General features: G+C 43.5%; 1 protein-coding gene across 1 annotated transcript in view; it reads right to left on the bottom strand.

Moving 5' to 3' along the window:
• The window catches only part of LOC143735698 (uncharacterized), a 50,346-nt gene that overhangs the window by 16,912 nt on the left and 5,934 nt on the right, over nucleotides 1-27,500 (bottom strand). Inside the window, exons 3-6 of the mRNA XM_077225862.1 lie at nucleotides 17,311-18,042; nucleotides 14,195-14,854; nucleotides 7,003-7,632; nucleotides 5,602-6,822 (exon numbers count right to left, since the gene is read on the bottom strand). Of these exons, the coding sequence (XP_077081977.1) occupies nucleotides 5,602-6,822; nucleotides 7,003-7,632; nucleotides 14,195-14,854; nucleotides 17,311-18,042 (3,243 nt within the window). The remainder of the gene's footprint in view (nucleotides 1-5,601; nucleotides 6,823-7,002; nucleotides 7,633-14,194; nucleotides 14,855-17,310; nucleotides 18,043-27,500) is intronic.

The raw sequence follows: 27,500 nt of genomic DNA on the forward strand, positions 1-27,500 counted from the left end.
CAGTGAAGGAACAGATGGGGAGGGGCAGGGGGATATACGCTCGTAATGATGATTGACAGGACTGAATGTTTAGGCTTCTCATGATCCTATGTATAGAAATTAATATCAAAACTTCGCCTGCCCATTCAGTCTTAATAGTTAATGGTAAACAATATTGGCTTGCTGTCCTCGAAGTGCTTGAAGGCTCGGCTCGAGCTCCAAGCTCAAAACCCCAAAAGAAGTTTGAAAAAACAGCAAGCTGCAGTCACTTTCAAGTGGTTGAGCCATATAAATAGGGCAGACTATAAGGATTTAATCCCTCTTTCCCCAAAGGATGAGTAGATTATTATTATTATTATTATTTTTGTTCCAGGGATGAGTCTTCTGGGGGAATTAGAAGAAACAGAGAATGGTCCAATCACATGAGGCCAAAATATATAAAAACAATATTGATTCGCTAAAATCAAAAGTGGGAGGATCCATTTAGATTTTCTTATTTTTAATAGGAAAATATAGCCTGGCATTTCAGACCCACATCAAGATGTTAGGTCTGGGAACTCACCGTTGGCATGCCTCAATCCGAGGGGCGGGATAAACGCTTGTCTTTCAAATTCCCTCTGCACACAATAGGATAGCGCTACAACCAACCAGAGCAACGAAGAAGGAGACGTAGTCAGAGCGACGGGGGGAGTGTTTCGCGTATGGTGTGTTGTGAATGGAGCACAATGACTGTTGCTGTTTTTGTGAAAAAAAATATGAGAATTGCGGGCGTGCTTGTGCATTCATCAAGCATCTTTGAAAAACAGAAGAAACGACTAACGTTAAGTATTGCCGAGAAAAATGACTCAAGTGCCATTCTTTGTTCTTGTTTCAAAGAAAAGTTTAACTTCAAATCCTCCAGGGTCGCGACCAAAGCCAAATCGAAAGACCGCTGTTCGCCAGCAGCAGCCGCAGCCATTCTTTGTTTTCAAGTAGCAGTGAACCGTCGCAACTCTGTCGTCATTATGTTAAGCCCGCCCGCCGACTCCATACACCACATGTGTCAAACTCCAATCCTGGAGGGCCACTGTCCTGCAGAGTTTAGCTCCAACCAGCTCCAAAAACACCTGCCTGGAAGTTTCTAGTAATCCTGAAGACCTTGATTAGCTGGATCAGGTGTGTTTAATTAGGATTTAATACACGATCTGATTGGCCTGACCAGTTTTTGTTTTTTTCAAGCTCAAAAGTCAACAGAGAGTTGCTAGACTACAGTGGCTGCAAAATAATTTTTGCTGCCGCTAGGGTCGTCTAGATTTCTAGGCTAAGGAAAATATGATTTTTAATAGGAACCAGTGGAATAGTATGACTAAATTGATTATTTCATAATTATTTTGCAATATATATTTAACTTATTTTTATCATGTTAAAGTATCCTTCTTCTCTGGCTCCCCATTGTCTCCTATTGATCTGCCGCCACTGCTCCCAAACCTACTTTTATAAATAATTTTTTTTAAAACGATGGTGGCTACACTGTAAAATAACCTGACCTAGACTTCTAATTGCTCTTTGTTGTGACTGATGATTCTTAAAGGGACACTCCAGCCATTTGCATTAAGCTTTCCATTGTTAGAAATCCAGTCATACTACTGAATGGTCGTGCAACACTCTTTCATTTTCCCCTGAGACGAGAGAAATCCTCTATTTACCTTTTTCACTTCCTCCTACAATGACGCAAAAATCGTCATTTTACGTCTGTCACGAACACACACACAGACAGCGTAGATCCAATAGCAGGTATTTATTAAAAGGGGTAATCCGTACTCACATCCAGTCCAGGCAAGGGTCAAATTCCAACAAAGACAGTCCAAGAATAAACAACAAAACACGAGAGAGAAGCAACAACAGGAACGGAAGTGTGGGGACATTAAACAACGAATCCGTACACATACTAACACAGATAGGGAATATATACACAGATCTAACAAGACTAACAATGAACAGCTGGGAACAATGATGACGGGGAACAGCTGAGTGCAATGAACTGATGAGTGACAGTGACAGACAGAATGCTGGGAAATGAAGTCAATAGTGAAGGACACCGTGATAACGAGGACCTCTAGTGGACACCTGGGGAACACAAACCCAACACTGTGACATAACCCCCCCTCTACGGAGCGGCTAACAGACGCTCCAAGACAAAACACACAACACAAGAGTTCAGGAGGGAGGTGGAATGGTGGAGGATCAGGGGGAGGGATGGGGGGCCAGGTCCATGAAAGGGAACAGAAACAGGGGGTGATGGTTTAGCCGGGGGCCAGGGCGGATGCAGACAGTCCATCGGGCGGCCAGGACGAAGCAGACAGTCCATCGGGCGGCCAGGGCGAAGCAGACAGTCCATCGGGCGGCCAGGGCGAAGCAGACAGTCCATCGGGCGGCCAGGGCGAAGCAGACAGTCCATCGGGCGGCCAGGGCGAAGCAGACAGTCCATCGGGCGGCCAGGGCGAAGCAGACAGTCCATCGGGCGGCCAGGGCGAAGCAGACAGTCCATCGGGCGGCCAGGGCGAAGAAGGCGACCCATCGGGCGGCCAGGGTGAAGAAGGCGACTCATCGGGCGGCCAGGGCGAAGCAGGCGACCCATCGGGCGGCCAGGGCGGTGAAGACCCCTCGGGCGGCCAGGGCGGTAAAGACCAGGGCGAGGGCGACCATGGCACAGGAACAGCAACAGACACCGGCTCATGCACTGGAACAGGCACTGGCTTTGGAACAGACATTGGCTCCAGCTCTGGAACAGGCACTGGCTCTGCCTCCGGCTCTGGAACAGACACTGGCTCTGCCTCCGGCTCTGGAACAGACACTGGCTCTGCCTCCGGCTCTGGAACAGACACTGGCTCTGCCTCCGGCTCTGGAACAGACACTGGCTCTGCCTCCGGCTCTGGAACAGACACTGGCTCTGCCTCCGGCTCTGGAACAGACACTGGCTCTGGAACAGGCACTGGCTCTGCCTCTGGAGCAGCAGCCACCAGCTCAGGAACTGCAAACACCAGCTCAGGAACAGTCACTAGAACAGAAATGGTAACAAGGACACACACAAACACATAAACAAACACTGGCTCAGGCGCTGGAACAGGCACTGGCTCTGGAACAGGCATTGGCTCTGGAACAGGCATTGGCTCTGCCTCCGGCTCTGGAACGGGCATGGGCTCTGCCTCCGGCTCTGGAACGGGCATGGGCTCTGCCTCCGGCTCTGGAACGGGCATGGGCTCTGCCTCCGGCTCTGGAACGGGCATGGGCTCTGCCTCCGGCTCTGGAACGGGCATGGGCTCTGCCTCCGGCTCTGGAACGGGCATGGGCTCTGCCTCCGGCTCTGGAACAGCAGACATGGGCATGTCCAGGATCCTAACCAGACGCTCCAGATAGTCCAGATCCAAGAAGGCAGACAGCACTGGCTCTGCCTCCGGCTCTGGAACAGGCATTGGCTCTGCCTCCGGCTCTGGAACCGGCAATGGCTCTGCCTCCGGCTCTGGAACGGGCACTGGCTCTGCCTCCGGCTCTGGAATGGCCATTGGCTCTGCCTTGGGCTCCGGCTCTGGAACAGCAGACACTGGTTCCGACTCTGGAACAGCAGACACGGGCATGTCCAGGATCCGAGCCAGACGCTCCAGATAGTCCAGGTCCAGGAAGGCGGACGGAACGTGAACAGTCTCTCGCTGGGCAGACGTGACGTGAACAGTCTCTCGCTGGGCAGACGTGACGTGAACAGTCTCTCGCTGGGCAGACGTGACGTGAACAGTCTCTCGCTGGGCAGACGTGACGTGAACAGTCTCTCGCTGGGCAGACGTGACGTGAACAGTCTCTCGCTGGGCAGACGTGACGTGAACAGTCTCTCGCTGGGCAGACGGGACGTGAACAGTCTCTCGCTGGGCAGACGGGACGTGAACAGTCTCTGACTGGGCAGACGGGACGTGAACAGTCTCTGACTGTGGAGACGGGACATGATACATCTCCCTTTCACCTCCTCTGCGGCGACCTCCACGGGTCCCACGGAACTTTACCAACCGGGTCCCCTTAAACAACTCCCTTCTCTCCCGCTCGGTGGCTGGGGAAGAGATGTTGCAAAACATACCGCTGGATCTTGTGACGACGGATTCGTTCTGTCACGAACACACACACAGACAGCGTAGATCCAATAGCAGGTATTTATTAAAAGGGGTAATCCGTACTCACATCCAGTCCAGGCAAGGGTCAAATTCCAACAAAGACAGTCCAAGAATAAACAACAAAACACGAGAGAGAAGCAACAACAGGAACGGAAGTGTGGGGACATTAAACAACGAATCCGTACACATACTAACACAGATAGGGAATATATACACAGATCTAACAAGACTAACAATGAACAGCTGGGAACAATGATGACGGGGAACAGCTGAGTGCAATGAACTGATGAGTGACAGTGACAGACAGAATGCTGGGAAATGAAGTCAATAGTGAAGGACACCGTGATAACGAGGACCTCTAGTGGACACCTGGGGAACACAAACCCAACACTGTGACAACGTCATTGTAGGAGGAAGTGTAAAAGGGGGGGGGGGATTTCTGTAAAGACTACAAGCACTAGATCCCACCCTTTCAAACCGGCCCATAGGGGGTTGGACCTAATGCGCTAACAGACCTATCACAGATCAGTGCCAGTGCGTTTGATTTCACCGGCAGAAACTTTTTGAAAATATGGACGAAGGTACTGAATACGCAGACGGATGCATTATGGAGGATCTGGATTTTGACGAAGTTATGGTATAAACGGATGTTTGTGGCTACCTTTATGAGCCACAGTATATCGACGAGCAGCTGAGGGCTATGGAGGAACAGGAGGCGGCTCAAGCTGCTGCCACCACGGCCGACGAGACGAGGACGAGGAGCCCGCAATGGCTCGAGCTGGGGCAGATTGCAGACATCCCAAGTCTCCCGGAAGTTCCGGGAGTCTCCCGCATATTGATAGCGGCTCCCTGATGCCCGCAAATTAGTTCAAATCTCCCGGAATCTCGAGCTCGCGAGCTCCAAACCGTGTAGCGCGCGCTCGGCAGAGAGGGAGAGACCTTGCATGTGTGTGTAAATGTGCGTGTGTGACTTATGAAGCGCATGTAAAGCCCCCCTCCCCCCTCTCTCGTCAACAAGACCGAACAATATCTCCTCCCCCCCACAACAACACCGAACAATATCTCTCCCCCGCTAACGTGGCAGGTTCATTGCACAAATATCTTGCAGTTATCCTAGCTACTGTGCCGGCACGGAGTAGTGGGAGTGGCCTGCGGAGCTGAGCATTGCAATGCACTATGAGGATTGTTGTCTGCAGTCCACAAGCACTAAAATGTCATTTTCTGCCTTTTATCGGCCAAGAATGTCCCAAATTAGAAATTTAAGATACTATTCTACTACATATATGACCCACTTTCAATACATATTCATGTCTCCACCGGTGGAATGACCCTTTAATGTGCCAACTGTGAAATATTTACTCAACAATATAGCAAACACATAAATTGTTGAAAAGCAACTCATAGTGATTAGCAGAGTATTCTTTAAACCCAAATATTTAATTTTGGCATAATAATTTCAAAATTGCTGGTTATCATTTTGACTTACTATTTGTGTCCTGACCCTCTGGAGCTCCCATACAAAGTTGATTAAATCTATTTGTTTTGTTCTCCTCTTCATCTCTTCTTTGTTTTTCCTGTTGTTTCTCCCATTCCTCTCGTTCTCTCTTCATCTCCTCTCGTATCTCTCTCTCATGATCCTCTATGTATTGCCTTTCTTCCTCCATCATCATCTTGATTCTCCTTTTCTCTTCTTCATGTTTGGACTGAAGAACTTCTCTCTCTGCGTGTCTTCTGTCTATCTCTTGTTTAAGTTTCTGATAATATTCATCCCATGTTTCCTGATCTATCTTTTTCCTTCTCACATTCTCTTCTTGTTTTTGTCTCTCCCATTCCTGTCTTTCTCTTTTCATCTCTGTTTTATATCGTTCTTCTCTCTGAATATATTCATCCCACATTGCCAGTTCTTTCTTTCTCCATCTCTCATTATCTTCTTCTCTCATTCGTCTTTCCTGTTGTTTCTGTTTCTCCCATTCCTCTCGTTCTGTCTTCATTTCCTCTTGCATTTCTCTCTCTCGTTCCTCTCTTTCTTTAATGTCTCTTTTATATTGTTCTTCTCTCTCTCTATATTCCTCTTCTCTTTTCTCTCTTTCCATCTCTCTGAACATCTTACATGAGTAGTAACTGTCTCCATTTTCTTTCACCATGTCGTCTATCTTCTTCAGTAGATCAGACACTTGTGTTCGGTCTTCAGTCTGACTATTATTGAACACATGGACTCTGTTTCCACACGCGTCAATCAGGTTCATCAAAGGAGATCCAGGTTTTCCCAGAAACTCTTCAATGGTTTTGTCCTTCAAACGATCTCCTCCGGTGAAGAGCACCATGGTGTACATTAAAGAGTTCTCACCGAACGTCTGTTGGATGATCTTCACTGATGTTGCTTCTTCTTGAGTGAATCGTTGTGTTAGACTGAGCACAATGATGAACACATGTGGTCCGGGCAGGATCATGGGGATGCAGTGGCTGATTTCTCTCTGGATTTCCTCATTAGTAAGTTCAGTATCAAACACTCCTGGAGTGTCGATCACTGTAACATGTCTGACGCCGATTTCACACGTTTCTCTCTGACACTCTTTAGTAACTGATTCATGAGCGGTTACTGCTGTAAACTCGTCTCTTCCTAAGATGGTGTTTCCAGTTGCACTTTTCCCAACTCCAGTTTTTCCCAGCAGCACAATCCTCACTTCATCCTCACTTTCTCTTGAATCTAAGGATAGATCAAATAATAACAGTATATTGAATTTTAAGTGAAGTTTGCCAAGAAAATACATGTGCTAATCATATTATTTCTTCTGAACTCTGAATATGTTATTTTTTTATCTCACATATCTGTGTAGACTTTTGCAATCATGAAAAGTGAAAACCATGCAGATTTTCTGATCATTACCTTTTGAGTGAAACCATGTCTGTAATGAATGGATTCTCTTCTTCATTTCTTCGAATTTCAGCAGTTTTTCCATCTGTGCATCCAACAATGTCTCTTTAGAGAAACAAACACCATTATTTGCCTCAACCATCTGCACTAGTTTCTCCATTAACACGGACACTTGTGTGTCAGGGCCAATGAAATGATGTCGTCCTCCAAAACTCTTAATGACAGACTGTGTTTCTTCATTCAGTTCTGCTGTCTTTTCCTCTGAATTCTGGTATATGAGGATCATGATGTGTTTGTTGATTCTTGAGCTGAATATCTTCTGGATATTCTCCATTTCTGCTCTGTCTTCATTATTAAGTGGAGCATCAGGAATAGTGAGGATGAAAACATGAACTCCAGGATCACAGAGAGACACACAGCGGAGAGTCTGACGCATCACTTCCTCCTCTGAGAGACGAGTGTTGAGCAGAGCTGGAAGCTCCACTAGAGACACCAGACGTCCATGAAGCTCCACGTCTCTCCTCACACACTCTGAGCTGAGCTCTGGTCTTCTGTCTCCCTGCTTCAGGATCAGGTTTGATATGAAGGATTTTAATCCATCACTCCCACACAGAACCAGATTCAGCTTCACACCCTCTGGAACTGTCAAAGGAATAAACTAGGTTAACATTTGTGGTTTTAACTTTTTTTAAAAACCTTTCATGTCTTAGCTGAACTGAACTTAGTCCTGTGGAAACACTGAAGAGAAAGCTCTAACCTCTCCCATGTAATCGTTGTGAAATCAAGTAAAAACAGGTAAAATGGTAGTGGCTTTGAAAGGTAGTTCAGCGATCTTCATTTGAGATTTTCTACTTAAATGAAGGCGTCATCAGTTGGTCTGTGTTCTGTCACGAACCGCTTGTGCTGATTACTGCAACTAAATCTACGATCAAAGTGCAGATTGATTTCCAGCAGTGGTTCTCAAACTGAGAACAAATTGCTGAGTTTTGCCATTCATTTAATTTTACTCAATCTTAAAATGCCATACATACCATCCAATCAAATTACCTTATCTTTTGCAGTCAAAACTGACTGCATCCACACAAACCAGCAAATTGCGCTACATTAGTGCTGTTCTCGACAATATACCTTTGTAAAAGTGGGGATTTAGCACTTACTAGCATGACAAATATAGACACAGACTGTGCATAGAGATCGATTCAAAGGTGCAGTGTGTAAAATTTATGAGGATCTATTGTCAGAAATCCATTAAAATATACATAACTACGTTTTGAGTGGTGTATAAAGATACATTTGCTCGATTGCTTGATTCCTGCTCGATTGCTCATGACTGCCTTGCTGTTGGTTTGTGTCTGTACCTTCGTATATCTTTCTGTTTTGAATCATTATTTACTACCATTCCCGGTTGTTTATACTGCTAAATACAACTTACTCAACATCACATATTAACCTGACATCGCTAGCTTCAATCGAAATCGTTGCTAGCACAACAAGATACTAATTCGCTAGCCTGTTAGCGTGCCATCCATGCGCTCTTTATTTATTTATTTATTTATCTCGCGCCTTTTACAAATCCATCAAAGCTGTGGTAAGTAGAATCAGTCAACAAACACGGTGAGTCATGTCATTTTCTCCTCTTATTGTCACTTGCACTTAATGTAACATGTATAGCATAGCCTTCGCTGTCTGCACAGGATTTACATGTGATAAATGCAGGGAGATAGTCAGGCTGACGGAGAAGATTTCAGAACTAGATACACGCATCCAAACTTTAATTGAGGTTAATTGTAAGAGTGCAAGGGCTTTAGATACTGCTTTGGATGCGATTAGCTTAGAGAACACTGTACATTGTTCGGTTCCGGCTGAAGTAGAGCCTGTGCAGCAGGGAAATTGGGTGACGTGAGATGGTGTAGTCGCGGGAAAAAACACTGCACTTCTGTTCCGATTACAACATCAAACAGATTCTCCCTACTCAGTACCCACTGAGAATTCTGTTGAATGTGCCCTAGTTATTGGCTATTCTATTACACAGAACGTGAAAATAGAGACACCAGCCACCATAGTCACATGTTTGCCGGGAGCCAGAGTGCCTGACATCAAAGCAAATTTAAAAGTGCTGGCTAATGCTAATCGTAAATTCTCTAAGATTATTATTCATGTCGGCACTAATGATGTTCGACTTCACCTGTCGGAGATCACTAAAATTAACGTTAAAGCAGTGTGTGAACTCGCGAGTACGATGTCAGGCACTGTAATTTGCTCTGGCCCCCTTCCTGTTTGCCTGAGTGATGAGATTGTCATCACTCAATGGCTGGCTGTCTAAGTGGTGTCCGCAAAATAATATAGAATTCACAGACAATTGGAAAAGTTTTTGGGGCAGACCTGACCTGTTGAAAAGAGATGGTATTCATCCCTCCTGGGATGGTGCTGCTCTTCTCTCTAGTAATATGGCACATAGTCTTAGAGCTCAAACATGACAATCTGGGGCTCGGGTAAGGAAGCAGACAAACTGGCTAAACCGACCGTCTGCCAGCTGTCTCACGTCAGGTCAGATAAACCACATCACATAGAGACTCTTTCACCTAGATATCATCATATAGAGACTGTGTCTGTTCCCCCCCAAGATTACGGCTATAAATATGAACCTCGTATGAAAGGCAAAGGGGGAGGTGTTGCTGCAATTTATAGTGATATTTTCAGAATTACTAAGAAGTCTAGTTTCAAATATAATTCGTTTGAAGTGTTGGCGCTTAATTTAACAATATCTAGCGTAAATGATAAATCACATTTGAGATTTATGCTGCCTACAGTATACAGGCCACCAGGGCACCATACAGACTTTATCAAAGAATTTGCTGACTTTCTATCAGAGTTAGTACTGGCTGCAGATAAAGTTGGTGATTGTTGGTGATTTTAATATTCATGTAGATAACGTAAAATATACATTGGGATTGGCATTTAAAGACATTCTTAACTCTATTGGAGTTAGACAACACGTGTCAGGACCTACTCATTGTCGTAATCATACTCTAGATCTAATATTATCACATGGAATCAATGTTGATGCCGTTGAGATTCTGCAGCAGAGCGACGACATCTCAGATCATTATCTAGTCTCATGTAAATTACATTTAGCCAAGGCTGCAAAGCCGACTCCGTGTTATAAATATGTTAGAGCTATCACTTCTGCCACTAAAGATTGCTTTATCAATAATCTTCCTGATCAGTTTCATCGTCTCAGCATCCCAGATAGCTTAGAAGAACTCGATATTGCAACATAAACTTTTAACTCTCTCTTTTCCAGCACTTTAGACACATTTGCTCCGCTGCGCTTAAAGAAGATTAAAGAAAATAGTCCAACGCCGTGGTACAACGAGCAAACCCGGGCCCTTAAGAGAGCAGCCAGAAAAATGGAGCGCAACTGGAAGAAAACAAAACTAGAGGTATTTCGGATTGCGTGTATCTAGTCTTGTGTACTTCATTTAGCCAAGGGTGCAAAGCCGACCCTGTGTTACAAATATGTTAGAACTATCACTTCTGCCACTAAAGATTGCTTTATAAATAATCTGATCAGTTTCATCATCTCAGCATTCCAGATAGCTTAGAAGAACTCAATATTGCGACAGATACTTTTAACTCTCTCTTTTCCAGCACTTTAGACACAGTTGCTCCTTTGCGCTTAAAGAAGATTAAAGAAAATAGTACAACGCCATGGTACAATGAGCACACTCAGGCCCTTTAGAGAGCAGCCAGGAAAATGGAGCGAAACTGGAAGAAAACAAAACTAGAGGTATTTTGCATTTCATGGAAAGAGAGCACAATTGCATACAGAGGGGCCTTAAAAACTGCTAGATCTGCTTATGTTTCAACCCTATTAGAAGAAAATAAACAAAACCCTAGGTATTTATTTAAAACAGTGGCTAAACTAACGAAAAATAAAGCTTAAAGCCCAGACGTTTCCAAGCAGCACAGCAGTAATAACTTTATGAACTTTTTTACTTACAAGATTGATAATAGCAGGGAGAAAATTTTAACTATGCAACCGTCTACTACAGTATCGCATCAGACAATGCTGTGTAGTCTCACTGACGAAAAATTCGATTCATTCATTGCTATAGGAGAGGGTGAATTTTATAGACTCATTAAATCTTCTAAATCGACAACATGTATGTTAGACCCTATACCGACTAAACTATTGAAAGGGATGCTTCCAGAGGTCATAGATCCTCTTCTTAATATAATTAATTCATCTTTGTCATTAGGATATGTACCAAAAACTTTTAAGCTGGCTATGATTAAACCGCTTGTTAAAAAACATTATCTTGATCCTACGATCTCAAATCTACCTTTTCTGTCAAAGATACTAGAAAAGGCAGTATCCTCACAACTATGTTCCTTTTTAGAAAGAAATGGTATCTGCGAGGATTTTCAATCAGGATTTAGACTGTATCATAGTACTGAGACAGCTCTCATTAGAGTCACAAATTATTTGCTCTTATCATCCGATCGCGGTTTTATCTCTCTGTTAGTGTTACTCGATCTTAGTGCTGCATTTGACACTATCGACCACAACATTCTTTTAAATAGACTCAAAAATTATGTTGCCATTAGTGGAATTGCACTAGCATGGTTTAAATCATACTTATCTGATCGTTATCAGTTTGTAGCAGTAAATGAAGAGATGTCTTATCAGTCAAAGTTCAGTAGGGTGTACCACAAGGCTCAGTACTAGGACCGTTGCTGTTCACTCTGTACATGCTACCCTTAGGAGATATCATTAGGAAGCATGGCATTAGTTTTCACTGTTATGCTGATGATACTCAGCTCTACATTTCTTCATGCCCTGACGAAACTTACCAATCCACCAAATTAACGGAATGCATAGCTGATATAAATAACTGGATGACTAGTAATTTCCTACTACTTAATTCTGAAAAAACAGAGATTCTAATTATTGGACAAAAAACTTCCTCACGTAATAACCTAGAATACTGTCTAACACTTGATGGCTGCTCTGTCAAGTCCTCGTCGTCGGTTAGGAACCTGGGAGTGCTCTTTGATACCAATCTTTCATTTGAAAGTCACGTGTCTAGTATCTGTAAAACCGCATTTTTTCATTATAAAAAAATATCTAAATTATGTCATATGCTCTCAATTAAAAATGCAGAACAATTAGTTAATGCGTTCATGACATCAAGGCTAGATTATTGTAATGCTCTACTGGGTGGTTGCCCTGCACGCTTAATAAACAAACTACAGCTGGTCCAACAGAAGCTTACCAGAACCAGGACGTATGACCATATTAGCCTGGTTCTGTCAACACTGCATTGGCTCCCTATTAAACATCGTAAACATTTTTAAATATTGCTGATTACTTACAAAACACTAAATGGTTTAGCTCCCCTGTACTTGAGCGAGCTCTTAACGCATTATAGTCCGTCACGTCTATTGCGATCTCAAAATTCTGGCCAGTTGATAATACCTAGAATATCAAAATCGACTGCTGGCGGTAGATCCTTTTCCTATTTAGCACTAAAACTTTGGAACAATCTTCCAAACATTGTCCAGGAAGCAGACACAGTCTGTCAGTTCAAATCTAGACTAAAAACACATCTCTTTGGCTTAGCATACACATAACACATTATATACTTATATAATTCAATGTTAGGCTGCATAGTTTAGATCAGCCGGAACCGGGAACACTTCACATAAATCCTGATGTACTTGGTACATCATAAGAAGGATGGCGTCTACGCTAATATTAGCCTCTCTGTTTATCCCGAGGTTTACCGCAGTCCGCCGGATCCAGGCCGTATCCAGATCTGATGAAGGACCTGTGCCTGGACACAATGACATCGCATCCCTGAAGTGCCAACCTCATCAACACTGTGAAGGCCTCAAGGACATCTCAACAAACTCGTCTCCATACCGGCGTGATGACTCCGACCCCAAACAGATGGAACTGGATAAATATTGTGAAAGTTCTGATTCCATTTGACTTCTGACCTATAATGCTGCCTGAATCATAATCATACACTGTTCGTTCATTGGCCAAAGGAGGACTGGCCCACTGACTGAGCCTGGGTTCTCCCAAGCTTTTTCCTCCATTCTGTCACTGATGGAGTTTTGGTTCCTTCACTGTCGCCTTTCTTCACCTTTGTCTCCATTGGCTTTTGGCTTGCTTAGTTGGGGACATTTAATTTTATATTTAACAATATTAATACAACATTATTTTCCTGTTATCTCTGTAAAGCTGCTTTGAAACAATCTGTATTGTAAAAACCACTATATAAATAAAGGTGACTTGACTTGACATAGTTATTTGCATCCTGTCACCGCAAACTGACCTGTCGATCATCTTGTCACGATTAACATCATCCACATTTAATTTAGTTTAATTTCCTACCATAGTCGCGGGTCTTTCATGTGGAGACTCTTCTCATATTTTTAATTAATATTCCATTTAAAATTCAATGGCCAAAATATCTTTATAAAATGTTCACATTGTTGTTGCAGATTAATTTTTATCAGGTTAAACGTTGATTACATTTACATTTATTCATTTAGCTGACACAGCAACTTACAATTGCTATATTTGTCAGAGGTCGCACGCCTCTGGAGCAACAAGGTGTTAAGTGTCTTGCTCAGGGACACATTGGTGTCACAGTGGATTCGAACCCGGGTCTCTCACACCAAAGGCATGTGTCTTATCCATTGCGCCATCACCACCCGCGATTATTAGTCACTCAAACTCCTTTATCTAAACGTCTCTACTTTATCTCTACGCTCCACTAACCATCAGTCAGGTCACGGACATCTGCCATGTTTGTGGTTTGTGGTTCTGAACCGAATCCTCCAAAGCGCAGTGGGTTGTGAGTAATATTAGCCATTACATTGAGCACGGATCCACACTTCCAAAATCTACTGGAAATAGTAGAACATCCTGGGACTTCTGGCATACTCTTTTCAACATACTATGCTTTGAGACACATTATTCTAATCTTGCATACGATGGATAGTATGGACATTGGGATGCAGGGTCAGTACTGAATTATTGCCTTAATATTGCCTTAATTATATTTTTTAGTCAATTTTTTTCTCCTTGAAATTGGTAAAGGGTGTCAATGTATGGTACGGTACTGTAAGCTTGTTACTGTATTCTCACAAATATGCTTTATTCAGAAAAGTAAATTAATTCACTCACCCAGTGTCTTGATCTTCTCCTGTAAGTCTTTGATTTCTTTATCTCTCATTCTGAGATTCTCCTCTAGTTCATCTCTGACTCTCTTCTCTGGAGCTCTCATATACATCTGAAGTGAATAGGGTTCAGTCTTCAGGCTATCTATACAATCCAGCATATTTAAGATCTGTCCAGAGTTTCTATCATCCTTTAACCCCATCACACTGTACCAATTCCCATAGAGACTCACGATGCTCTGAGATCCTGTGGATGCTACAAAATCTGACACACTTTTGTTAACAGTGAGTTCAGTAATGAAAAGCACCATGAAGTGCTCACTGGAGTTAAATATTATTTTAATCTTCTCCATTTCTGCTCTGTCTTCATTGGTCAGTGAATCGACAGGAGTAACGAGGACAAAAGCATGAACTCCAGGATCACAGAGAGACACACAGCGGAGAGTCTCCCGCATCACTTCTTCCTCTGAGAGACGAGTGAGCGCTGGAAGCTCTATTACCGTAATCTGCCGTCCATGAATCTTCTCCTCTTTCTTCACACAAACATTACTCATCTCTTTCGGAGGTTTACTCGGTTTCCCTCGAAGTATTTTAGACACTGAGGTCTTCAGTGTTGTATTATATCCACACAACACAATGTTCAGCTTTGCTTTTCCAGAAGTAGTCACTGAAACAATATTTAGAGACAGTAGACTCAGTTTACCTTTGGTAACAAATGTACGGTATCTTGGTATCTTCATTAACCTAACCGTTGCCAGAGCGTCGGCGCACTGAAGCGTTTTTTTGTTTAAATAGTTACTATCAGATTTAAAGTTATTACCTTGACAAACTATACATCATTAAAAAGATACAAGACTCAAGTTTCAGTATTTGACCACCATTGTATTCTGAGAAACTTATAGTGACAGTTTTGTCTTAATTTGTGTCAGGAGTTATGTAATCAAAAAATGAGTCGATACCTTTAATATGAATTATGAGCGTCAGTCGCTCTCATTCGGAAAAAAACTCCTGTGCGGTCGTCATGACAGCGCTTGACAAAACAACGTCCCTCGGGGCTTTTAGCTCAAAAATGTGCAGATTTGGAGAAATATTGATAGATTCTCATAGGTTTACATCAGATTTATATAGACAGGAATAATATTTATTGAATTTATACCCAAATGGGTCGATGTAATCATTACGAGCGCTGGATACTCTGATGTACTGTGTTTTCTATCCATACTGGCAGCCTGAGGGCGCCGTGTGCACATGCAGTCCATATATGGAACACACGGAGAAGAGCCATAATCATGTGACATCCCAGGAAGTCCCTGGCATAAACAAAGCTTCCAGAGATCGCTGTAACATGCAGATAAAGACGTTTTGAAGACAATAAACATGATTGCAATGATATTTGATTTACTTGTGTTCTTCAAGCCATGTCAGGTATTTTCATAATAATAGATTATATTTATAATGTAATGCTAATCGATATATACTTTATCATTGTGCAGAATACTATAAAATAATATATTTTCTGTCTGATTTTTTTATCTGAAGCCAAATCAGATCACAGAAGGTTATTTAAAACACTCGACTTGCGCTATAAAGTAAGTTTGGAGCACAAACATGGTTTTAATCTCATAAATTGTTGTGTATTGATGTTGTGCTAAGCTAACATGCTAGCCAGAACTTTGAAAAAAGAAATTAGGGACTAAAACAGTGTGAATAGCCAGTCGTAAGTAATTATAATGAAGACAAAAGAAAAACATATTTAGAGCCATAACCAGGCCGGAGAGGTGTGAATGTGTGCAGGGGAGACTGAGACTGAATGGGGCTCGTTTGCACCACAAAACAATAGAGACAATAGACTGAATAGATGCTTAGAACATGACAATAAACATCAGTTTGCATTTTAGAGTCTAATTAAAATAAAGTCATATGACATGATCTTGAAAAACATTTTACTAAATACAGAGTTTTAGTCTTGTCATCTTCAGATTTTAAATATAACATGGTCAGACATGTGGCTTCAGCTGCTGTGCATTCATAGATTGATACAATCCCAACTTCAATATTATTTTTATGAAGATATTTCATAAAAAAAAATTCTAATAACTTTACAAAACTTTAAAGCTACTTATAACTTCATTATGACAATAATTAATTCTACATTTACAATAAACTGCCAGGTCTGAGCTTTCAAATGAGATCATACTTGTGCTTTTAGTACAAAGGGTTCATGAACTGTATGTGTTTTAGTTTGGGTATGCCATTTCTGGGGATTTTTCAAAAGTGGGGTTGCAGCTTAACAGACAACAAAAATATAATATTATATATAATATTACATTATATTGGAATAGTTCACCCAAAACGGACAAATCCATCATCATAAACCCACATGGTGTAACAAACACGATTCACTCTTTTTCTATTTAACACAAATGGGGCTTTTTAGCAGAATGTCAAGGCTGTTTTTTTCACAATACAGAAGTGTAATGGTGTCTAATGTTCCTGCAAGTGTGATATTCAGTGTGTCAAGCCTAGCTCTGCCATATTCAGCTCAGCCGCACCGTGCCTGTATTTCCCCCTACGGTGTGTGTACTGTATACAGGGCCGGCGACAAGAGGGGGAATTTGCTGGCCTTGCTCCACCAAACCAGTTACTGTCCAACTCTTTCCCCGCCAGCATTTACTAAAAATGTTTCCAGCCAGCACAAGCATTTTTGATCATTTTCACAAAACTTTCATGGCCCCCAGAATTTTATCTGAATGTGCAATATATCAAAAGAAAGAACAGGGCCTCTGCTTTTAAACAATACAAAACAAAAAAAAGTTTTATTCTAGCCATGCATTCGTTTTCTATCAAAACTTGAATGTGGGTAAGTTTCATAAAAAAACAAAAAACTTTTTGAACAAAAAGCTGAGAAAATCACATTGTGTCAAAAAATACACTCAAGAAAAAAAAAAAGAGATTCAGTTCTCTTTCAAAAGACATGTAATAGCGCCCCCTACCGTATAACAGTGAAAACATGGAAAGTCGTAAAATTCCATCAATGGCAGGGAAAAAGTTAAAGGACAAAAAAAATAAGTTCATGATCATATTCTTAGAGGTATTATCCTGAAAAAATACTTTTTTACAAACCTCCTCCATCACTTGCTGTTTTTGAATTCTGTTTGAGTTTTCCATCCTCCTTTTTCCCATCTCCTCTGAATGAACCCCCAGATCTCCTCAAACCTCCATCCGCTGATGATCCTCCATCTTCATCAATGTTGCAGACGAGAAATTCTTCATGTTCTTCCTTGAGCATCTCCTCTATCCTTCTGATCATCTCAGAGCGCCATCCTGCGTTTCTTGCATCAAACTTAAGATGTCCTCCTCCACATTCCTTTGTTAAATTGGTAATAATGTTATTTATTGTCATAGGAGCCCATTTGATGTTGGAGCCCATAGGGGTATTCCATAGCCTAGAAGTGATCATGAATGTGCGTGTCTCTTCATCAGTAGTCAGCACTATAGTGTGTTTAATGGCCTTCACACTGAAGAGGTTCAGCACAGTTTTCACTCTTCTCAGGTCCTCCTCACTGAAGTCATTATTCTGCAGGACTAGTAAGATCACATGAGGTCCTGGATCAGACTGAGACACACACTCTCTCACTCGCTGTGTGAGCTGATAATGTGAGAGATGTGGCTGGAGAAGGTGAGCAGTGTTGATGACTGTGATTTGTCTCTTCTCCACCGTTCCACTGATTATCTGACTGTGCTGCTGTGAATAAGATGAAGGAGCTTCACTGTGAAACGCTGTTGTTGCCAGTATGATGTTTCCCACTCGGCTGTTTTCTGACACATTCTTTCCTAGCAGAACAATCCTCAGATCTGAAAAAGAGCACAGACACACACATGTTGGATTTCAAAATGTTTAATGTAGTTTCGATAGATTTTATACTGTACAAACTGTGTATTCTAGCCTCTAACTCAGCACTCGGGAACCTAAGAGCCACACCTCACACTTTTATAGAAATCATGTGGCTTACCAGGTCTTAGTTTAGTTCATTTAGATCAGTTTATTCATCCCTTAGAAAATTTGATTTGCACAGGTGCCACCCATCACATTAACATATTCACACACATAAACATTAAAAAAAAAGAAATTAAAAGAACACGAATAAAAGATCCCCTTAATAAGACATGGGCTCCCCTTAAAACCTGATTTGTGAAATTTTGGGGGGTCTCAAAAAATATTGACAACGTTTTATTTTGACTTGCATTTCAGTTTTGTGATCATCGTGGAATATTATGTGTAAAATAGCAAAAATATCATTCATTCATGGATGACAGCGATTTAAACCTAATTCACTTCAATAAAGATAACTATACATGCTATTCTTGTCATGAGCATCGAGGTGTGGTGGCTCTGCGGTGCAAACTCCAATCATGTTTAGTACATGTTAACTCAAAGATTTGTAGAAAAAATATAAACGTTGGAGGCCATTGATCTGCGCGCAAAGTCCTTGAAATCCATTCTGTGTTGAGGTAGGGCATGTTATTCCCAATTATGTGTTGTGGCTGGGTTGTTATAGGTCTGTGAGACTCTTGATGTCTTAGGCCTAATTGAACAGAGGAATTATGGAATTCTTATGTAGCCTGACGAGTAATTTAACCCTTGTTCAAGTGAACTCAAAGACAGCCTATGTATAGACTATTTGTGGATGGCTGTTTGCTGTATCAGTTTGTGTCGATAAAGTATAATAGGGTGAATCCTGTATATAGTGCTTGCATAGTGCATACACTTGTAGCTGTTGTGTATCTTTGGAAGTCCTTGAAATGAATGGGTTTCATAGCGTAGCGCCTGCGCATTCCGCGTCCTGTCTGAAAGGTGCTTCAGTCCTCGGCACGCGCAAGTGTACGAACCTCCAAGGAATACCTGCTCTTACTACCAAGGAGCAAAACAGAGATGGTCCTCCACCTGGAACACTCCCAGCTGCTTTCCAGCCACCTCGCCGCAGAGAACACATTGCAGCGATAAGAGATCGCTTCCACTGGCCAGGGATGAATTCTGAAGTGCGGCGGTACTGCCATGCCTGTGCAGTAAACCAACGAACTGCTCCTCAGAGACCTGACCCTGACTGCACTACTGGTTATAGAAATGGAAGCTTTAGCGTTAAGTTCTGCCAGGAAGGCTCAATTGCTGCGTCACTTATTACCTTCTCATCTATCCAATCACGTCTAATACTTGCGGTATAAAAGACCGGTACATACACATGTTTGAGTTCGTAGATGCTGACGCTTTCATTTCGCCGGCGTTCATTCACTCGCGTTCCGGTTCCGGTCGTTGCAGCACGGGTCGTGTCGTTGGTTTGATCTCACCGGCTCTGGCGGTGCGCGAGTGCGAGACACGCGTGCAGGAAACCAGCGCGTGGGCTTTAAATCTCATGATCTCCTTACACGGTTTTTCAAGTTCAACTTTCAAGGTTTTTACGTTGGTTTCCAAGTTTTAGTGGGCACTTGCAGCAGCCATTGTTAACTTGCCCCCTTTACTTTGACAAACTTCATTTAGGTAAGTATATTAACTTGGCTACTCAGCTGCTCACTTCATCACCGGTAAAGTTCAAATTGGTGACTGCATGTGGTGACGCAGCTGTTTTCTTAAACTGCTGATTCAGAGATTGCAACGCAACATACTGTAATGCTTAAACAGTAGGACCGGATAGCTCGCTGAACAGTTGTAGCAAAGTGTAAGCAGATTCACGTAACTGTCACAGCGCAGTGGTAATTTATTTTTAGCGTCGTTGACTCCACGCTCATAGGACAGTTTGCAAAATACTATCAACTGCGTTGCCGAACAGAATTAAACAAGTTTAAGAGCAAATTAAATATTAAATGTTCTCTATAAATTTTTCCAGCTCGCGCTCCTCATCTGCTCACTCAACATTGTGAGAGCGCCTTAATTCCATCTTAAAGGAGCAGTAGCTATACCTATCAACTTGTTTAAGCCATTCTTAAATTCGTTATTGCTTCGGCATTTATGGAGAGGTTTTTGCAAATCACTTTCCAATCACAAAGATCTCTACTCACACCTAGATGATTGCAGACTTCCTAAAAATAAATAAATAAATCGTAAAATGTGAAAAACATGTAAATACATGACCATATCTTAAAAGAAAGAAGCTGAGCTTAAGAGAAAGTTGGTCATTGGACGTTATTCATGCTTAAAAGATGGTAGCATATGTAGGGCTTAATGGGGATGTAGCAGGGGTATATAATTCAAAGGAAATAAATTCTATATTTACAAGTGCTGATAATTCTCTATAACAATTTTACATTATATTATCATATCATCAATATATTTTAAATACTTAAGTTTTAAGTTCTTCAATAACAGAAACACGGTATAATCGCCATAACTCAAATTTTTCTGGTGACTAATCCAATGATATGTGTTATAGAAATATTTACGTTATATGTATTTGGTATTAAATGTACAGAGAAGGCAGACTAAGGATGCTCAGGTCAAAGGTCATTTACTTAGCCAAAACATGCTTAACACAGAAGAATTAACAGGAGTTATAAGTTAGATTATAACATCTAAACCAATCACCAGAACAAATCACAGTCAAGGAGACTCAAGTGACATATTTACTCATCTGTACGATTTAAATGTTAATTTATTTCTATTCAAGGGGCTTCTCGGTTGCCATGGCCAGAGATTTCTCAGCCGTGAATAAAACTTCTTCCTACAAGAGCAACTCGAGAGTATGTCAGGTATATGCTGCGCAGCTGAGAAATGGATTCTACGCTCAAAAGTCAACAACAGAATATCAAGTGTGATTGAGATAGTATCTTATCGGTATGCCATCACCTTACTTCAGGTAAGTATCGTACTAAGATTAATAAGATTAAGATTTAGCGGTTAGACGATTTACCAAGCCTGCTCAGGCTTCGTTCATCCGCGCTTCACAAAAATGTACCCTATAGTGGCTGTTAACATCCTTTCGGGTTCGAAGAGATTGCAAAACGTATACGTTGTATGTGCTAACAAGCTTGGTCTAACAAAGTCTCTAATTGGATGATTAAGGTCGCTCACATTCTGGCCACTGCAATTCAACAGCTACGGGCTTTCGTGCTTTAGTCTTCAGGCTTCAGACAACCTTTGCCCTTTAGCAACCCATATCTATCACCCTGCCCTCTGACAGAGTTCAAATTACTCGCTCTACTCAATCCAGCTAGACCGTATATCACTGAAGGCGTGGCTCCCTACTCCTAAGAAACGTATTTCTGCCTTAAATGTTTATAATGTTCGCTTTTCTTTTCAGATTCTTCTATTTCCATTCTGATCAAGGCCGGTTGTTCCTTCGTCATCAACAAATACGAAATCAATGCGTGATTGGTCTCCGGTGCCCCTAGGGCGTGTGAAAGGTTTGGCTCGGAATATCTCACGGATGTTTTCGTATAATATGCTGGAATTGTCATTCGAGGGTGAGTAAAGCGCATAGTTTTGGTCTGTCCCTTTGGATGCAGTTGGGCTGCTGCTCCCGACACGGGGCGGAATTTCAACAGCTTGTTTGCAGTTTCGATTACCTCTCACAGAAAAATTTCAAAACTATTAGCTTCATGTTCAAACCGAAGTCAGATGGAGAGACTCAAATGGGGGCAACATGTAGCAACATTCCGAATGGTTAGTTGACGAATTATTTAGCTTATGCGTAGCTATTTTCTAGTCACTGATTAGCTATTCTGTCTCGATATTCTATAAATCATGCTCCATGGGCAGGATTCATGTAAAATTAGGGTTGTGATGCACTAACCCAGGAGGAATGTTGTGTAGTTACTCTCAGCGCTGTTGTAGTCCTTAAAAGGAATTTCTAAATGAAATTCTCCCATTGCTCGAACTTTGAGTGTTGTAACTTTGCATATGTTGGTTATGCTTAAATGGCAACATTACACACTAAGAAAGTTAGGAAAGCAAATCCATCCTACCAACCTTTTATTACCTCCCGTCCGCAACAGTCTCTTTTCCTATTGTTATATTCAGATTGTAACCGTGTTTATTACAGCGTTCATGACTCATGCATCCAGGGGATTCACTCCGACCTTACCCATGGCCTTTTCTGATTTGGTTTCTCACCTAATTTCTTTACTCTTCTTAAGAACTCTAAGAATGACTCTCAAGGCTCAGGTATCACATTAACATTTTCTAAAATGGTAATAAAATCTGTCCCTTCTCATCTATGAAAAAATTATATTCTATTTATCCTAACTACTGGAGCACCTCTCTCTAAAGCCTGGTCCAGGACTCATCTAGTCTCTGTCCTCAAAAGCTGCAGCTATCTCCCTCCCAGTATACTGGTCATTTCTTCAGGATAGGGGCAGCCACAACAGCAGCTCAACGTGGTATTTCTCCTTCAGCCGTCAAGATCCTGGGCAGATGGTCTTCTGCATTTGAGTCATATAAGACCCGATTCAAAAATCATTCTCGAATCTCAGCAAGCTCTCCAGTAACAGTTCAGGTAAATACCTATGCAACTACTGGTGGTGGTGTTATGCTCTCCCTTTTCTCATATTCTGCTATAGGCCTAGCTTGCATTTTACAAATGGCCAAGGAGTCATCGTCTATGTGTGGCCTAGTGGCCTTGTCTCAGTGTGGCCTTGTCTCTATGTGGCATTAGTAGCCGTTGTAGACTTGTCCCATGTGGCCTCTATGGCCTAGAGAGAAAAAAAAAAATTCTGATCATGCATGAGAATGTGACCGTGTAGCCTAATGTGGCCTTGTCCCGTGGTCTCGTGGTCTGTTATGGCATGGTTCTGTGTGGCCTAGTGGCTGTGTCTCGTTGGCCTTGTATCCGTGTGGCATTAGCAGCCTTGTGGCCCAGCGGGCCTTGTCTCTGTGCGGGTCTCAAGGCCTTGTGGCATTATGTTGCCTTGTCCTATGTGTGGCCTACATGGTCTGTGGCCCTTATGGCCTCGGTTCTGTGTGGCCTAGTGGCCAATGTCCCTGTGACCTTGTCTCTGTGTGGGCTTACGATTTCGCGGCCCTCGCTGCCTCATTCTATGTTCAGTGTGGTCTACTGTGACCGTGTAGCCTAATGTGGCCTTGTCCCGTGGTCTTGTGGCCAGTTATGGCATTGGTTCTATGTGGCCTAAGGCCTTGTCTATGAGTGGTTTTGTCTCTGTGTGGCTTTAGCAGCCTTGTGGCCCAGCGGGCCTTGTCTCTGTGTGGGTCTAAAGGCCTTGTGGCACAAGTTGCCTTGTCCTGAATGTAAAAAATGGCCAGTGGTCTGTGGCCCTAAGTGGCGCGGTTCAATGTGGCCTAATGGCCGTCGTCTGTGTGGCTTGTTCCGTGTGGTCTTTAGTGGCCTTGTGGCACAAGTTGCCTTGTCCTTTATGTCCTTTATCTAGGCTTGATTACTGCAATGCTCTTCTAGCTGGTCTTCCATCATGTGCAACTAAACCCTTACAATTGATCCAGAATGCTGCTGCTCGTCTTGTATTCAACGAGCCCAAAAGGGCCCACGTCACTCCGCTGTTCATCTCCCTGCATTGGCTACCACTCGCTGCTCGAATCAAGTTCAAGGCGCTGACACTTGCTTACAGATTGTCCACCGACTCAGCCCCCTCCTACTTTCACTCGCTCCTACGGGTCTACATCCCTACCAGAAGCCTACGATCGGCCAAGGAGCGACGGCTCGTGGTTCCTTCACAGCGAGGCACAAAATCACTGTCCAGAACATTCTCATTCACGGTTCCATGCTGGTGGAATGACCTACCCACCCTCGTCCGTAATGCAGAATCCCTGACAGCATTCAAAAGACAACTGAAAACTCATCTCTTCCGTGAGCACTTAACATAAAAAAAAAATAAATAAATAAAAAAAAACTTTCTCTTGAAATCTTCGCTTGTCTGGTTTATGCTACTCTGAGCAATGTTTGAACTTTGTATTCTGAGCACTTCTTGCGTTGTTTTTGCCTCTCCACGATGACTCGCTTGGTTTAATCCTCAAATGTAAGTCGCTTTGGATAAAAGCGTCTGCTAAATGACTAAATGTAATGTGATGTTTATGTAAAAAATGGCCAGTGGTCTGTGGCCCTTAGCGGCACGGTTCAATGTGGCCAAGTGGCCGTTGTCTGTGTGGCCAAGCGGCCTTGAGATATTGTTGCCCCGCTAAAAAATGGCCATGTGGTCTCGTGGTCCTTGTGGCCTGGTTTTGTGTGGCCTTGCGGCCTTGTCCAGTTTACCTCGTTCTATGTGCGGCATTAGAGGCCGTTGTGGCTGATTGCGGCCTTGTCTCTGTGGTCTAGCAAGGCCGTGTGGCCGGGCGGCTTTGTCTCTGTGGTCTATCATGGCCGTATGGTCCAATGCGGCCAGTTTGCGGTCTAAGGTGGCCCGCTCTGTGTGGTCCAGTGAGGCCTGGCCCAATGTGGCATTGTCTGTGTGGTCCAATGAGGCCTGGCCCAAAGTGGCTCTGTTCCGTGTGGTCCATCGCGGCCTTGTCTCTATGTGGCCAAGGTGGCCTGGCCCTACGTGGCTCTGTTCTGTGTGGTCCATCGCGGCCTTGTCTCTGTGTGGTCCAATGAGGCCTGGCCCAACGTGGCTCTGTTCCGTATGGTCCATCGCAGCCTTGTCTCTATGTGGCCCAAGGTGGCCTGGCCCTACGTGGCTCTGTTCTGCATGGTCCATCGCGGCCTTGTCTCTATGTGGCCCAAGGTGGCCTGGCCCTACGTGGCTCTGTTCTGTGTGGTCCATCGCGGCCTTGTCTCTGTGTGGCCCAAGGTGGCCTGGCTCAACGTGGCTCTGTTCTGTGTGGTCCATCGCGGCCTTGCCTCTATGTGGCCCAAGGTGGCCGGGCCCTACGTGGCTCTGTTCTGTGTGGTCCATCGCGGCCTTGTCTCTGTGTGGCCAAGGTGGCCTGGCCCTACGTGGCTCTGTTCTGTGTGGTCCATCGCGGCCTTGTCTCTGTGTGGTCCAATGAGGCCTGGCCCAACGTGGCTCTGTTCCGTATGGTCCATCGCAGCCTTGTCTCTATGTGGCCCAAGGTGGCCTGGCCCTACGTGGCTCTGTTCTGCATGGTCCATCGCGGCCTTGTCTCTATGTGGCCCAAGGTGGCCTGGCCCTACGTGGCTCTGTTCTGTGTGGTCCATCGCGGCCTTGTCTCTGTGTGGCCCAAGGTGGCCTGGCTCAACGTGGCTCTGTTCTGTGTGGTCCATCGCGGCCTTGCCTCTATGTGGCCCAAGGTGGCCGGGCCCTACGTGGCTCTGTTCTGTGTGGTCCATCGCGGCCTTGTCTCTGTGTGGTCCAATGAGGCCTGGCCCAATGTGGCTCTGTTCCGTATGGTCCATCGCGGCCTTGTCTCTGTGTGGCCAAGGTGGCCTGGCTCTGCGTGGTCCATCGAGGCCTTGTCTCTGTGCGGTCTGTTACGGCTCTGTCCCATGTGGCCGGTTCTGTGTGGTCCAAGGTGGCCCTGTCTCTGTGGTCCTATAACAGCTTGTGTTCCAATGACCTGTCCCTATGTACTAAGTTAGCCTCATTCACAGGGAAACTGGCTTCTATCAGACATAAGTATCTCGAAACTTAACAAGTCGCTTTGGATGGAAGCGTCAGCATGGATAAATGCTCATGTACATACAGCAGCAGAACATAAATGCATAAGTGCATTATTCACGTCTTCTCATAGTACCTTTCAGGCTCACTATGACGAAGTCGCCTGTTAGTTATTGGCTATGAGGCTCTTCACATTCCATGTTCATGCTCTTTATTAACTCTCTTCTCTTTCTATTTTAGGCTCTACAGGATTCACGACTGGTGGGTATACTTTTCTTTACCGTTCTTTGGGGGTGGGCTCCGTCCTGGTGGAATTATCTTCCACCTATTTTTGGGGGTCGGCTGCGCCCCTGCCTTCGTCTTCAGGCAGGAAATGCAGAGTCCGGACCCTCGGATTGCGAGCTATGGACGGGGCCTACGCCAAAGAACTTTATTGCTTGCTGGGCTATCAATAAATGTATTTATTGTTACAGTATTTATTCTCCCGAGTCTTTCTGGTAGAAGTGCCGTTCTCACGCATTGGGATGGACATTGTGGGGCCACTGCCAAAGTCTGCACGAGGCCGTCGTGAAGAAGCTCATCAGCGCGTCTTCTTCCTGAGACGGCTGAGGAAGTTTGGAATGAACCGCCACATCCTCACACTGTTCTACACCAGCACTGTAGAGAGCATCCTGACTCGCTGCATCACTGCCTGGTATGGCAATACTAGCAGCGCCCGTAACCGCAAAGCCCTGCGAAGGGTGGTGCGCACTGCCAGACGTATCATCGGAGGTGAGCTTCCCTCCCTCCAGGAAATATATGGCAGGCGGTGTGTGAAGAAAGGTCGGACGATCATCAGAGACTCTAGCCACCCGAGCTATGGGCTGACAAAAAGTTTTGAAATTCAAGTTGATTCGTCAAACCGTTTTCGATAAACGCATGAACAAATTGTACATAACGCTTGCAAAAACAGACGTAAGGCTGTATCTCCACAATGCTTTATTTTATTCAGACCAAACTTAGTACATGTCATAACAAGCATGACCTGAGGTAACATGCTACGTTTCGGCGCAGCGCCACCTACTGGTCCAGAGATACGAAAAATTGCTATTTTTGCTTAGAACTTCTGAAAGAAAAATCATAAGAGTGGTCTCGTTAGATTCAGGACGTCATGCCGAGTCGACTGATATCCATTTTTTCCAGATTGACCAGCGCCACCTTTTGGTCAAAAGATACAATTAAATTTCCAACAATGCTAATAACTTTGGAAAAAAATTGCCTATTGTAATGACATTGGTCTTAATAGATTCCTTGGGTTAAACCCGAAAACATAGATATCAATTTTGCCATAGTCAGCCAAACTTCCTGTCCACTACTTTTTCTAACTCCTCCTAGTCCGTTTGTCCGATTTTTAAAAAAATCGAATCGTATCATCTCCAGACCGTGCCGACTAAAAGTTATGGATTTCGTGATGATAGACATAAACGTTTTTGTATGCCACAGCATCAGAGTTGAGGCATGCTGCCAAAATGACTATTCAGGCTTTATATCTGCAATGCCTTGACATTTTGACACCAAACTTTGTATGTGTCATTGTCACCTCACTCTGACCACACCACATTCATTTCGTAACTGTGCCACCTATTGTTTGAAATTGATAATCCATTAAATCCTATTTTTAGTTAATGTATATGATTTTTTTAGCCATTTTGCCTAAATTCATCTTTGAATGTCTTTAATTGCTCCTTGCTGCAGTTTGGTCTGAAACTCCCAGCTATGTTGGCATGTCTTGTCATCGTCTTTGCGCTTGGCCCCATTAA

The sequence above is a fragment of the Siphateles boraxobius genome, unplaced genomic scaffold, assembly GCF_051911475.1.
Source record: "Siphateles boraxobius isolate OS27281-9 unplaced genomic scaffold, OSU_SipBor_1 13, whole genome shotgun sequence".
Lineage (NCBI taxonomy): Eukaryota > Metazoa > Chordata > Actinopteri > Cypriniformes > Leuciscidae > Siphateles > Siphateles boraxobius.